Below are 13,711 nucleotides of genomic sequence, written 5' to 3' on the forward strand. Positions count from 1 at the left end.
AGCCAGTGGCGACGGTCGTCTGTTTTGAGCTTGTTTCAGAAAATCTTTCAGCCGAAACAAATTACGACAGGAGACTTCTCCACTGTGACTACGAGTCCTTTCAGGAGCCCAAGTCAATGATAGCCAGTCAATGCCACTGACACAAGGGGTTGCTGACTACACAGAAGCTTGTTGGGGTACCTACACGCGGCCATCAAGATCGACTTTGGTGTTACGGTGTCATATGATCATGTATGTCTTGAGAAGACGGCATTGATTACTTCAGCTTGATCAAAATGGGGAGGCGAGGCATGCTTTTATTCTCCTACTCCCGTTCATTTCCTCAGTCTGTAAGTGTAAGAAATTTTGGTTCATGAAAAGCCTCCCAAATTGACTCCCGCTCTGCTCAAAATTGCTATTCAATACATTTTTTCACTTGGGTTGCAACCCTGTGCCAAACTCAATCTGGATCTTCAACCAAATCCTCGACAGTAGCATTCCTGTTTTTCGGCTCGGACGTTTTTGACGATGGCTCTGCGGCGTTTTCTTCCTCACGATTGCCATTGATTTGAGAAGGATCACGGCTTCCTTCACCACCTTCAAGAGGAGGCGAAGAACCCCAGGAAGGCAATAGAAGTTGATTTTCCGAGGGAGCGGTATGAATGTCAGTTGATGGGTGAGGCCGGGTTCCATTTACAGCCGCTTGTGAATCTGTAGCAGGCGCGTTCTCCGGTACAGAAGTTGAATTTGCAACCGAAGAACCTGCCGGACCAGTCGACGTATTTGCCACCGTTGAATTTCCAGGCGTAACGTTGGAAGAATCTCCAGGGGCACCTTGATCATTGCGATTTCTCAAACTAGCCAGCCATCGCTCGTGCAACCATGCCGGGAGCTCCCCCGGATTACCATTGAAGAGAATGTTTGGGTCTTCCACTCGACTAGAAGGAGCGATAGATGAAGGTTGATTTGGAGTTGCTGATGGCGTGTCATTCGTCTGAGGTGCCGCTGTTTGCTCATGGGTTCCCGTCGTAGGCTCCGGCCGATGAGTGCCATTGCGTACTGGGCCCTGAGGCATTGGCTGGAACAAGTTATGACCCCAAGTGTTCTGAGGAGGCGATGATGTTCCTCCTAAGCCTTGTCCGTTTGTCGCTTCTTGGGCAGGAGGTTGCGGAACCAAGGCCGTTGGATTATCAGAATGATGGTGATGACGGTGATGATACATCTGGTTGCGAAAGCGGTGGGTAATGGCTTCTTGACGATTGTAAGGTTGCAGTGGCATCATCGTCCAACCTTCTGGTAGGGTAACTCCGGGAGGCAGTCTGTCACTTCCTGCTGGAATCAAAGTCTGCGGATGGCTGCTGAGTGTCATAAACGGCCTCGGCGGAACTGAATGTTGAGAGGGAGGGCCGGAGGGAGGAGGGAGATGAGGATTTGGAGTACTCGTTTGTGCAGCAGCGTTTGTTGGTGGTAGAGGTCCACCATTTCGAAGTCGTTGTAATTCGGCCTGCATCGACCGTAGAACACCCAGCTGGGCTGAACTTCGCGCCAATTCCTCAATTTCCTCCTGTAGTTGCATCTCCAGTGCTTGAATCTCTTCGTGAGTCGTCAGATTTCCGCGTCTCTGTTGCGGCCCCAGTCCACCCCAGCGAAAGCCTAGGCCAAATTGCCGGGGGGCGTTAATATCTCCATCCCCATCTGGGGGCGGAACAGGTGCTCGAACATCACCAAGCTGTTGCTGCAAATCCTCGAACATGTTATTCCCCCTGGCCGCACCGATCCCGATTCGGAGCGGTCCAAATTGATAGACCCTTGGACCCTGTCGTGCCCCAGGTTGTGGCTGTCTGCCTTCTCCCTGAGCAACTGCACCTTCTTGAGGGAAACCAAGAGTCTCTCGAATTTCTCGCATCGGCCTGGCAGGGCGAACAACATTTGCTCTGCAAGTAGGGCAAATCTGTTGCCTCTCTAGCCAACTCCTCAAGCAAGAAAAGTGTAGTACATGTCCGCAAGGGAGTTTCTTTGGCCTCATCCTTTCGGCCATCGGATTTGGTCGTGGCGACGGTTGACCTGGCTCCGCCACGGGCCCGGGATGCGGTGTCATTTCTTCTCTGCATATTATGCAGACATCGTCTGGGCCAATATCTGCCGCGGTGGCATCTGGATAACGCTCGTTCATATCCCTCGTCGCCGTTCGATATTTCATAAAATCCGAAATTCGTTTCAAAAATGACCGCATTGTCAGGAATACATCCCTCAAGATGTGGATCGGCAAGCCGTAGAAAACGAGAAGAATAAAGAAAAAGGCCAGATAAATCACAAGTTTGAAAAAGTCTGTGGCCAGGTGCAGGTAGAAAATATAGCGGCCTTTCTCCTCCCAGCCTTCAACTTCAACCTCATTGTCATCCACTGGCTGGTTGAAGGCTTCCTGGGATACCTGCTCAACGGTACGCTGAGTGGGTGTTGGTGTCGTTGTTGGCTGATCCCAGGCATTTGAAATGGTCGCGTTTTCCGCCTGCCGGCTTTGAGCGGCTTGAAATTCTGACACAGCTGCTTGTGCTCTCTCCCTCTTGATCTCTTCGATGCGTGTTCGCTTCTGTTCACGGACGATTCCAATTTCCACGAGATTGATGGCATATTTCATTGCAGTACTGACGCTCATGATGGATAGCACCGCAAATTCGAATCCAAACATCACCATCATGTCCGGTCGGGCCATCCTCATGACTTGATTCACCACGTATTCGAGCATGGTCAGATCAAAAGCCACGCTCAACCCCAGGCTTAAAGCGAGACGCGTATGAAAGAGTCTCGGATTTCTCGGCGGTTGTTGCTCAAGCACTTCGACTCGACCTTCACCAATCCATCCCCATACTTTGCCCGTGAGGAGGGCGAAGAACATGGCGAGGAACGTGAGGCCAATCTCGCCTCGGAAGACAGTCATCGCCAGACATGTTTCAGTAACGGCGAACCATGCTTTTTCATACAACTGCTCAATCTCGATTGGCCGGAGGCTTCCATAGAGGAGCTTCTGGAGTCCGAGCATAAAGGTGCACGCCACGACGAAGAGGAGGTTGGTCAGGATCATCAGGTTTGCAGAGGACTGAGAAAGGTAGACGGCGGCAGAGTAGAAATTGGGACGTTGCGCGAGGGCTTTGAGGACTACGCCAGCAGCCAGTGCCGTGGAAACCTATGAGACGGAGGTGTTGTTAGTTGGAGCGCTCTGATATACGTCAGGGAAATATCTCATCGCGCTCGACGAAATCCAAAACGAGAGTCGTTACGTACCCCGGCGTAGGCGGTCCATCTCATCCTCAACCTCACCGGCATCGTGAATGCTGGTTATGGAAAAATCAGTCCGTGGTTCAATGGTAACTCGGTCGCAGAGCTGTGGATGCCATCTCAGAAGACGGGCAATTTTAGACTGCGCCGTGGCAACGTGGGGCGGGGATGACTAGCGACGGATTGCTAGACAAGAGATTATTGATTGAAGAAACAGGTGTAATGGAAGAAGTGGGAAAGGTGGTTTGTACAAAGGAGGAAGCAAGGTGTTCAATTTCCTGGGGGATGACGGTTGCTGGATGGATGTTCCTCCGCAAGTCCACTTCACACCAACCATCGATCGATCCGAGAGGTGGCGTCACGAGAGTCGAGAGTACGTACACCTCGCATATTTTCACTTTTCACGACCCAGAGATCGTTTTTTGATGCCATTTTATTTGTCTATGATACATCTATGGTCATTTTCATCGTGAGGTTGACACCCCGCCTTGGAGCCCAGAATAATCCATCCGAGCAAGAAATGCCCCCTTTTGACACCCTCCCTATCTCAATGGCATTGCCATGAAGTGCTTTTGGGGACAACAAACATATGCATCCAAATACAACATGACCCGTCACCAAAACGCCGCGGTCGATGCGAATGCTGTTTCAAAACCCATCACCCTCCTTCCAGGCTCGCCCATCACTTTCTGCCCTGATCCTCGGATCAGCTCCTCGCTCTATGGCTTGGAGCCTTCTTTCTTCCAGGTCTTCATCAAGCTCTCTGATGAGAGCAACCAATTCTTCTTTCTTTCCGATCTCCGGCACTTTGAGCTCTCCTGCTTCAATTCCTTGCAGCTTCCCATCGATTCGATATTTCTCGATCTCTTCTGCGGCTTCCTCCCACTCGCGGAGCTCTTTCTCTGCAGTCTTCTTCTGGTGTCCGATTTCGAACCACTTATCAAAGGTCTCTTCCGATTCGAAACAGACGCCAAATCCGTCACAGTAACACGTTCGTTGGTTGGGACAGAAAGTACTCTCATCCGTGAAGACGACCTGCCAGAGATACTCGAAGATTCTACCGCTCATTGTGTCTCGGATTTCAGATCTCAAAAGCCAGTCTCGATAATGTGAATACGTCTCCCTGGGTACGTCTCGAATCCGTTCCCGACTCAAGGCAAACTGGGAGCAACAAGGCTGAGCCAGGATATTTGGAATGGGCTTGTAGGGAAATAGTTCCGCCCAGGCCTCTGCCATCAACGCCTGCTCCTGCTTTTCTTTGTCCGGTTCGATATTTCCAGGATGAATCCATTCGGGACATCCGGGCATCCAATGGCACCGCATGTTCATGTACCCTTCTCTCAGCACCCTCTCAATGCTTAACCTTTTGATCATCTCGCTGGAGTCGAAGTTTAAGAGGTCGTCATTGTGCCACGCGTAGCGATGAGAATGCATAAAGATACTGACATCAGGCAAGTCATCGTAGAAGTCGAGAATGTACGTCAAGTATGTCATGACTTCGTGGCCTTTATTTTGGGGTGGGTGCAACGGAGCGGATTGGTTGTCGGCGACATATACCAGTTTCGTGATCTCGGGGCCCAGATCGACTTCATCAAGCCAGCTGACATCTTCTTTATTCGTCCTCGCCATAACGAGGTTTCGCGTGTAGTTGTATCCTGGGGGTTTGCCAGTCGATGTAATATCGAACGGTTCGAAAGATATTGGATCTGTTGAAGGGTCGGAGTCATCAGGGAACTCCAGAACCGAGCCTGATGGGTCGGTGTCGTCGACATATTGCTCCTCTGAATCGAAATATTCTCCGAGGCCGACGACCTGTGGAACAGTCGTCCGCAAGGAACTGACCGTGATTGAAGTACTAGTTGATCGGTAATACAACAGTAGACTAACGGGGATGGCGAGGGCGAGACAGACGAGAGCGCGTCTCGCGTGGATCATGGTCGAGATATTTACAAGGGAGTGGACGGCGTACAGGACTCATTCGAAGGATGTGCCGTATCGTAGTCCGAGGAAGTTCTTTCAATTGAAGATGGAGCTGTCGTTAGGCTGCGATGCTAGAAGTGAGAATTAGGCACTCGAATCAAACAGTGCTTGCAGGTGAGCTCCAAAGGGACTGAAAATAGGAGAACAACAAGACAAGCCCCCGCCGGCGTACAATTTCTGCAGAAATGGAAATCGGAGTGAATATCATAGATTCAGAAACAAGTAGCGTGGCTCCAGCTCGAACGGTCCTCAAACCGACAAGAAATCGAAATTATTTCCAGTCTCACAACAAAGCTCCACCGTTGGGTGGTCGATGAAACAAGACCGCGACTTGCCTGGGGGCACGATGACGAATTCAGGTTGTGTCAGACGAACTGCGTATCTAACAAGCCGTCTGTGGGTGGCAGTGCAGCCGTCGAGGTGGAGAGATGGTGGAGAGCGATGAAAGAGGAAAAAGGGGCGATGGGACCCGTCAACAAACCAACACAAAGAAAAAAAAGGGGGGGGGGGGAAGCTTATACAGCAAGCCGCCGCGGCATCGCTACGAAAAGGCTTAGTCTTGACATGTGGAATCCGAGTCGCCTAAATTTCCACATCATTTCATAGATTCGATCCAAATAAACATTGTATCTACCTAGGAAGCCCATTACCATATCTCCCTCCCTCCCCAAAAGTTATACTAAATAGAACGTCTGAATCAAAAGTACAAATATGGTTAAGTATGGCCTTCCAACCTACCCATCCTCATTTCTCGTTTTCACCTTCATCTTATTCTGAAGCTCATCACGCTGCCACTCCCACTGGGAATGCTTCCTCCTCCATTTCGTTCGCTGGTACCATGATTGATGTCAGCAGACCCGGCTTGACTCGATCCGGGTCTCTGGTGACCATTCGCCGGAGCCCAACTTCTCTCGGGCGCAGCCACAGTTGGGGGCAGCCTTCCGGCCCCCGGGGGCCATCTTTCAGAGTTCCTTTCATCGTCCACAATTACTACCATCCAAACTCCAATCTGGCCCTGGTTGCCGATCAAAGGGGTACAATGAATCCATTTATTTTTTCCCTGATCATCACCTTTACTGATCCACCGTACTTTGGCTGTGACCCCTCTGCCTTCCGAAAATGCAGCGGTTAGTTCCTCCCGCACGCGGTTCGAACCACCAATCTTGTTTAAGAATGGCGATTGCAGAATGCCGGGTAGTCTTTGCGAGGGACTGGCGAAGAGAATCCGTAGGGAAGGATAAGGTCTCACGAGAAGATACTGGAGGAAAAGTTAGAGACCAGGAACCAAGCCGAGGTTTCCCATGTCAACTCACATGTTGATAGACACCACTCAGCCTTCCATTGATGCTCCCAATGGGCGGCGTTAAGGTATCCGGGTCTTTCAATAAGAGTCGTGGTGGGTGGGAACCAACACTTTCGACATCTTCTTCGACCACCTCTTGATGCATCTTCCCACCGTGTCGGCGAATCGTGTTCAGCTCGCCCTGGTTGAGCATTTCACTCAGCTCCTGTAATTCATCATTCTTTTCCGGAGACGGTTTTTCAGGAAGTGGTGGGTCTTCGCCACGGGCGCGGAGGTCGAGCAACCGTCGAAGAGATTCCATTTCTGAGCAGTCCTTGACCAGACCGCTAACATCAACCTGTGCGCCAATATGATATCGAACAATACCCCGGCTGTCGCACAGAGGCGCGATCATGAGCAAATTAACAAACGGTGAACCATCTCGTCGACTGCCATGGTGTTAGCCATAACGCCGTTAGTGAGAGACAGAATACCTGACTAGTTCAAGAAAACTTCCTGGTGTTGCCTGCCAGCCTTGATTGAATCTCGAATTCTCCGTACACTGTGAGGATTTGTCATTGGTCCTTGCAAAAACCTGCAATTTCGACCAAGAATGTATGACATGCCATATTGCGTCGTGCGGTTGAATTCTATCAGGAGTCAGGCAGGCCTCGCTATGGATAGGATGGTAATTGGAGGCGACATACCTTCCGAAGCAAAAACGATGGGGTTATCAGGCCTGGATGGATCTGTCAAGCAAAATACCTCGGCCAACCCATCTGAAGCTTCTCGCAATTGCGGCGATAGAGATCCCGTCACTCTGGCCGCGACGCTAACACTAACGATCTGAATATACTGATGCGTAATAAAAGCGGGCAATTCTTCCGTAACCAAAACATCAAAAGCTTTGCGCGCCCTATCTTCCAATGCAACATTAATTGTGGGTTTAACGGGCTTTTGTGTGAATTCCAATCCTTCCACGGGGTCCAGCCCTTCGCAGATGGCGTTCGCATAGTGAATAGCTCGGAGGGATTTGAGGGAGTCGAGGTAGTGGACAAGAATGGGTACGGATTGTGGTCGATGGATGCCGAGGAAAGACGTGAATTTAAGAAGGAATCCTGGATCTGCGAAGATGACTTGTAAATGTCCCTTGGAGAATAGAGCTTGGGTTTGCTGTTCTAACGACAAGACCTCTCCTTGTCCTGCTGGCGGAGGGGACACGAGATTGAACGAAGCAGGGTCGTCCTCTATGACAGGATCGTAGAGATCGCCATTCTCCCACTGTCCACTGGCTTGTAATCGGGGCAATTCTTTCTCTTTCCGGTCGGCGCCGTTGACAGGAGGCAACGAGACTTGATACATTTCTTCGTGGTCGTTGGTCAGGCGCACGAGGGAGTTGGTCGAGTAGTTTACAGGGAGTTCAGAGGATTCGGAGGCAGCCTTCCGCGCCAAAGAGGACGACAGTTCACTGGCATCCTGGGGGGGCAGGGAAAGAGAAGAGAGGTCGGGGGAATCTGCGGTGACGGAAGAAGTAGTGATCATATCCAACGAGGTACACACGAATTGAAGTCAGCGGCAAGATTTTTGCGACTGGTTTTCTCGCTGGCGACAGCAGCGTGATGGGCCGGGAGAAAGCAATGCAAGTCAGGTCGTGTTAGTGGCATCGGTTGACAAAAAGAATCGGAGCTAGATGATGATAGGTAAGGGTGAGAGGAGGGCGAAGCTCAACCACAAGTCGTGATCGAGACAATTGAGGCAGGGTGATCCCGTCTCTAGGAACAGCCTTGAAGCAAGCCTAACCCAAAAAAAGAGGAGAGAAAGCGGCCCCAAAGACGTCAAGACGACGTGGTTGATGTCCGCATTGAGCCAGATGGAGGCCTCAGTTGGGCGGACGCAGGTACGGATGGAGATTTTTACCGTCCTTCTCACCATACTTGGCTACCAGGTACCTCCAACTTCAATTGACCAGGTGCTCGGCTGCATGTCCGTTAGCCGTCCTCTCCATACCTCGAGCTGGTGATAGCCAGATCTAACAATAGCATTCCCACAGAAAACACCCAGTCGTGCCATACACGGCATGGATATAGATCCACCAAACCCTCATCTCCCCAAATCCCCCAGGTCAGGATCATTAAACTCGGTACTATAGTGCAACAGGGAACCTATCCCAGATTGCTAAAAATGACTTGTCTCTCGTCAATATCCACAATAACCCTCGATCTCAACGCCTGGACGAGGCATGACGATGCCAATCAACTATTAATGTATGCGCACCGTACTGCTCCTAACTGGATGGTTACCGGGAGCCCTTTTTGACGTCATATACAAAAAGTTGAGTATGCAACGCACATGTACACTTAATGGTGACATGCGACATCTTCTGTGCCAGAACGTCCCATTGTTACGGGAGACGCTCACGGCCTCAGGCATTTGCCCAGCATTCGGGGTCTCTCCTGAATGCTCGACGATCGAAGCCCAGCCCTATAGATGATCGACGTCAAATTCCATGGCTCAATCTCGCCTCGCCAATTCACCTATTTCGTTCTCCACCTCCCCTGCCCATGTCCCCGGCCGCGGACCTCGAACAGAGACAAAAACTCTTGGAAGAACTGAACTTCCACACTCGCAATGTGAACCCTGTCAAATCAGATGCCGGTCCAAGGCAAATAGCCAGAAAAGGATGACTGAACATCAACACCATTATCCAATCCATCCTATCCAGGAGCGGAACTCGAGTCTCGTACAATGAAAATACAGAGCAGCAAGTCTGACTTCAACTTATCGAACAACAGGAGCAGACGTCCTCCAAATTCCACGCTAGTGTTCGACAACCCTCTTCCTCTACTTCTCCCACTCTTTCTGTGTCTGTCTCTCTCTCCCCATCGAAAGTCCTCGACCTTTCTACCCTCCTCTCGCAATACAACAGCTAGACAATGAGCGCTTCCGAGCCAACACTCCTCGAAGAGGGAACCTGCCACTTCGCATCCTACCCGATCTTCACATCGAGCTAGATCGCCGATTTCCATCCGGATGGATGAACTTCGAGCACGACCCTCGAGGGCTGGTCCGAACGGTACATCTGGCTTTGGCCAGGCCGGCGATGCGAGGACAGCAAGGAAGAGCGGCAAGTCGGGGCAGTGAGTCGAGCGGCGGATGAGATACGTTGCGTCCAAAGACCGCTGGAAATGTGCCCCGTTGAAGAAGTACACTATGATGAGCGTGAGGAGTGTTTTGAACGATGAAGCTGGCGACGAGGGGGTGCGGCAGGGAAGTCAGCCTTATCACGTATCAGTCTAGTCATCACCAAGCATATCAAACCCGCCAGGAAGACCGAGACGAGGCATGGAGGGAATTCCGGGATGCAAGCTAATCAAAATACCTTCGGACAATAGATTTCCATCTTGATAAGACGTTTCGAGATAAAACTCTTTAACATTAAGACTTGATGCTATGACAGGATGTGACTACTTTGACTACGCTCACGGAATCCAAGGGGGGTATAGGACAACCAAATAAATATCCATCGTAGAAGGGTATCACAAAACGCCCAATATACCCTTTCTGTCTTTGCATTGCAGTGAATGCCAGTAGATGGCACACAACATAAAAGGAGAGTCGTCATTAAATCCTGCCCATCCATTAGATACTCTTTTGTTTATCGTTTCATGAGCCATTTGCGAGGGCCACTCGTATAATGAAAATTAAACCTTTTAAAAAGAAAAAAAACACATTTTCCCTTCTGACCCCCAAGCGACCTCAAGCTGACGCAGTCACTGGAGCCGACGCAGGAGCAGTCATAGGTCTCTGTGCAAGGATCAAATCCCAGGTCTGCGTGTTGAAGTGCACCGACGGCATTTTCATCGCGTCGTCTTGATCGGTGTCGATGATCTGAACACTAGCATGCGCGGTGGTTACATCTTGTATCATTGATTGAGGTCGTAGCTTGGGAGCCGCTTTCCGTGTGTCGCTGCGTTTACTTGGCATTTTCGAGATGTTGGGAGGCTGTAGGACCTCCTTCAGTGTGTAGGCCGCATCACTAGCCGGGGTGGTCGGGTCGAGATCACTCTTTTCGCTCCCCTTGGACCAGGCACTGCTGATCGAAGAACCGGAGGATTCTCGAGACATCGACGGGGGAGTGGTTGGCGATTCGTCAGATGGAGGCACGGGAGCTTTAGTATTGGCGTCATCAGTGGCCAGTTCGTGTACCAAGTCGCCCACGAGTTCATGTCGCTCACTCGGTTCTTCTTTGATAAGACGGTCACGGGTCTCAGGTTCTGCCGTGAGTTCCACGGCAGGTGAGCCAGCTCCATGGTCAACTTCATTCAGGCCATTTCCATAGCCCTCGACATAAATTTCACAGAATGGAGGACGCTTGGATGGCATTTCCTCCACAGATGTCTGCGCTCGTCGAGACATCAGTCTCCTGAGTGAGGAGGAGCGAGAACCCGGTGGCGTCTTGGTCGACAAGGATGCCAGCAGTGAGCCAGGAAGGCTAGCAGGCAATGTTCGACGACGAACGGCAGCGGATCTTCCTCGCGTGAGGGTCTCGCCGACGGAAGAAGATGACGCATTGGTGTGAGAATAACTTGTGTCCGGAGCCAGTTGAGATACTCGATCAGCTTTGCGGACACTGGTTGGCGACGTAATCTGCCACGGCATCTGTTTTGGAGGATGGCAGCAAAGTGAATATGTCAAGTTCGAAGTGTTGCGAACCTGTTTTGGCGGTTGAGCAATGCAATGGAAAGTTTGCAGGACAGCATATACCAACATCCATCTGACTTTCCGACCTTCGACGACCGAGAGTCCTTCGAGGTCGTCATCAACCGTACGTTCTTCAAAGTCGGAAAATTTCCTGACTAGTGGACAGTCCATGACCAGCAAGTCTCGATTCGACGCTGCAATCAAGGCCTGTTTGTCTTGTGCCTTTCGTGCCTCTTTGTCGGCTTTTCGTCTTTGAATCGGATTCCAAGACATTCGTCGTTGCACCTTTGGACGCTGACCTATGCTGGATTCTGGTGCCTTGGGCAGAAGAGGAAGAGGTTGAGCGAGAGGCTCGTATTGATGCTTCGAGTCGAAAGCTTGGATGTTTTGTATGGTGCATACACCCCCGGTCTTGGTGACGTCGTTTTCGGCCAAGCTGGTGGAAGACTCGAGATCCACCAGGTGTTGGTAGAGGTTCTGAAAGTCACTGAACAGGGTGGAGTAAACCGTCTGTTGAACTGCTTCATCTTCGAAGCCACTGGGCGGCCAGCAGCCATATTGTTCAATATAAAAATTTCTGAGGAAGGAGCGGAATCTATCCAGATGATCTCTTGCTGGCTGAGGGAGGCCCAGGAAGCTCCCGTTCACCTCGTTTTGGAAGAAGCTAATGACAGATTTGTTGACCCGATCAAGTCGAAGGTCCATCTCGAGCCTAGCTCGGTTGATGAGGGTTTTGGCCTTTGCATTGATGACCTGGTCCCTTTTTGTTAGATACCAAAGCGATGAGAGCGGAGTGGGAGGTGACTTACTGCGTATTCAATGCTCGAGCGAAGGCCACGGTGGCTCATGCCCACACAGTGGGCAAAAGCATCTATCCATAAATCCTCAATTTGGAGAGTTTCGGCCAAGTAGAGGGCTGCCAAAGCGTGATCCACACACTCTCGGAAGTCTAAGTATCTCTGGTTCTCGGCGTAGGAAACCACTTCTAGCTTATTCTGAGAAGTGTCATCAGGCCTGTATACGTCGATCCTTCTTTTGAGTGACACCAAAGCCCTTCCTAATGTTCGACCAGCCAGTGGTCGATTGTAGAGCCATGCAAAGAAGTTCCGGGTTGTGATGTGATGATCGAAGATGTCCTCGAGGCCGGCACCGTGAGGGGCGGGGATATAGAGCTCTTGCAGGGCCTGCTGAGGATCGCAACCAGGACAGTTTGGCAAGACGCATTGAGCCGCAGCATGGATCGAGTTCCTGACGACGCAGCGGTCGACAAGAGAGTCAAATCCTTTGACCTTGAGGAAGGCTGTGTGAACTCGAAATGCAGGACCTCGACTGGACTGACCAGGCTCGCGCAAATAAACGAGACAATCGCCGGTTGGCCAACATAATTCAGGTTCCTGGGGGGAAGAAAGATGAGCGTGTGTCAAAAAATTAATGCTGATATCTGATCACTTACATGAAAGAGGTTGACCCAATCCGTGGTGATTCTTGCTCGACCATCCCATCGTCTTAGGCCGGCTGATCGGATGTCGTCACGAGTCACACGGCCTTGAATTCGTCTCATCATAGCTGGAAGAATATGTTCAAGTGATTATTGGAGGGTAGAGCTATAAGGCAACTGTACAAGAAATATGTTTCATCCCTGCGCAGAGCATGGGAATGAAAATATGTACGGCGTATGGGAGTGGCAATGTGTGTCTTGAAGCTCGAGCAGGGCCCTTTTCCTGTTCACCGCGAAGAAAGTCCAGCCAGCGGTGAGGAGAGTCTCGACCCAGAATATGAGGAATTGCGCTGATGGGTTGGACGAGAGAACGGGCAAAGAGCGAGAAAAATGGCGGGCGAGATGGTTGGAGGAGAAGAAATGTGTCTCGACAAGCCGCTTCCTCACTGATGGCCAGGCTCAGAGACCGAGCGAGCGACGTGGAAGACCATTGACAAAAGACCGGATAGAACAAGCCATCTGACAAGGGAAAGGGTTGTTGATTGCGACAGAAATGGATGTGGGACTCTGCAAGTTGTCCGGCGACAAGCTTGCGACGTCCAGTCAGAGCGAGGTGCCTGTTGGAAAGCTTCAAAAAGCGGCATAGCTTGATGCTTGGGGTGCTCCTCACCCACATCCTGATCCCGGGCTCTGACGTGAAGATGCTGGGTTCAAAATGCCTGGCTTATGGCATTAATGCTGGTCCAAGCTAGTCAAAGCCCGCGATCGTCTCGAAGACGAAGTCCGTGTTTTGTGTTGCAAAGATGCACGCCGTAGATCCGGGCCGCCAGTTTAGTATTGGCTCCTGTTAGCCTCCTGCGCCTTGCAGCAGAGTCCGACCAAAGGGATGCACAGGAGACCATCCATCAACTGCGTTCCATCTCCTTCATTCCCCGGCGCCATCTACAGTCCTGTATCAGAATGCCAAATCCACTCCCCGGCCTTGTCTTTTGGCTCGACACCCTCTCCCCCGCCTATCTCAAAAGCTTCAAGCGTGGGCGCGACAAATCCTTTTG

At 51.0% G+C, this 13,711-nt stretch overlaps 4 protein-coding genes across 4 annotated transcripts; all 4 read right to left on the bottom strand.

Annotated features, from left to right (window-relative positions):
- Positions 1-439: 439 nt before the first annotated feature.
- Z518_09277 (uncharacterized protein) lies at positions 440-3,303 on the bottom strand (the record flags this gene model as incomplete). The annotated part of the gene is made up of 2 exons (XM_013413233.1): positions 440-3,163; positions 3,262-3,303. 2 exons carry the CDS (start codon positions 3,301-3,303, stop codon positions 440-442), a joined length of 2,766 nt encoding a protein of 921 aa, XP_013268687.1.
- Positions 3,304-3,903: 600 nt separating this feature from the next.
- On the bottom strand, positions 3,904-5,190 carry Z518_09278 (uncharacterized protein; the record flags this gene model as incomplete). The annotated part of the gene is made up of 1 exon (XM_013413234.1): positions 3,904-5,190. One exon carries the CDS (start codon positions 5,188-5,190, stop codon positions 3,904-3,906), a length of 1,287 nt encoding a protein of 428 aa, XP_013268688.1.
- An 808-nt stretch (positions 5,191-5,998) lies between these two features.
- On the bottom strand, positions 5,999-8,059 carry Z518_09279 (uncharacterized protein; the record flags this gene model as incomplete). The annotated part of the gene is made up of 4 exons (XM_013413235.1): positions 5,999-6,493; positions 6,549-6,966; positions 7,017-7,167; positions 7,225-8,059. 4 exons carry the CDS (start codon positions 8,057-8,059, stop codon positions 5,999-6,001), a joined length of 1,899 nt encoding a protein of 632 aa, XP_013268689.1.
- A 2,214-nt stretch (positions 8,060-10,273) lies between these two features.
- Positions 10,274-12,779, bottom strand: Z518_09280 (uncharacterized protein; the record flags this gene model as incomplete). The annotated part of the gene is made up of 3 exons (XM_013413236.1): positions 10,274-11,971; positions 12,028-12,612; positions 12,672-12,779. 3 exons carry the CDS (start codon positions 12,777-12,779, stop codon positions 10,274-10,276), a joined length of 2,391 nt encoding a protein of 796 aa, XP_013268690.1.
- Positions 12,780-13,711: the final 932 nt, after the last annotated feature.

The sequence above is a fragment of the Rhinocladiella mackenziei genome (assembly GCF_000835555.1).
Source record: "Rhinocladiella mackenziei CBS 650.93 unplaced genomic scaffold supercont1.7, whole genome shotgun sequence".
NCBI lineage: Eukaryota > Fungi > Ascomycota > Eurotiomycetes > Chaetothyriales > Herpotrichiellaceae > Rhinocladiella > Rhinocladiella mackenziei.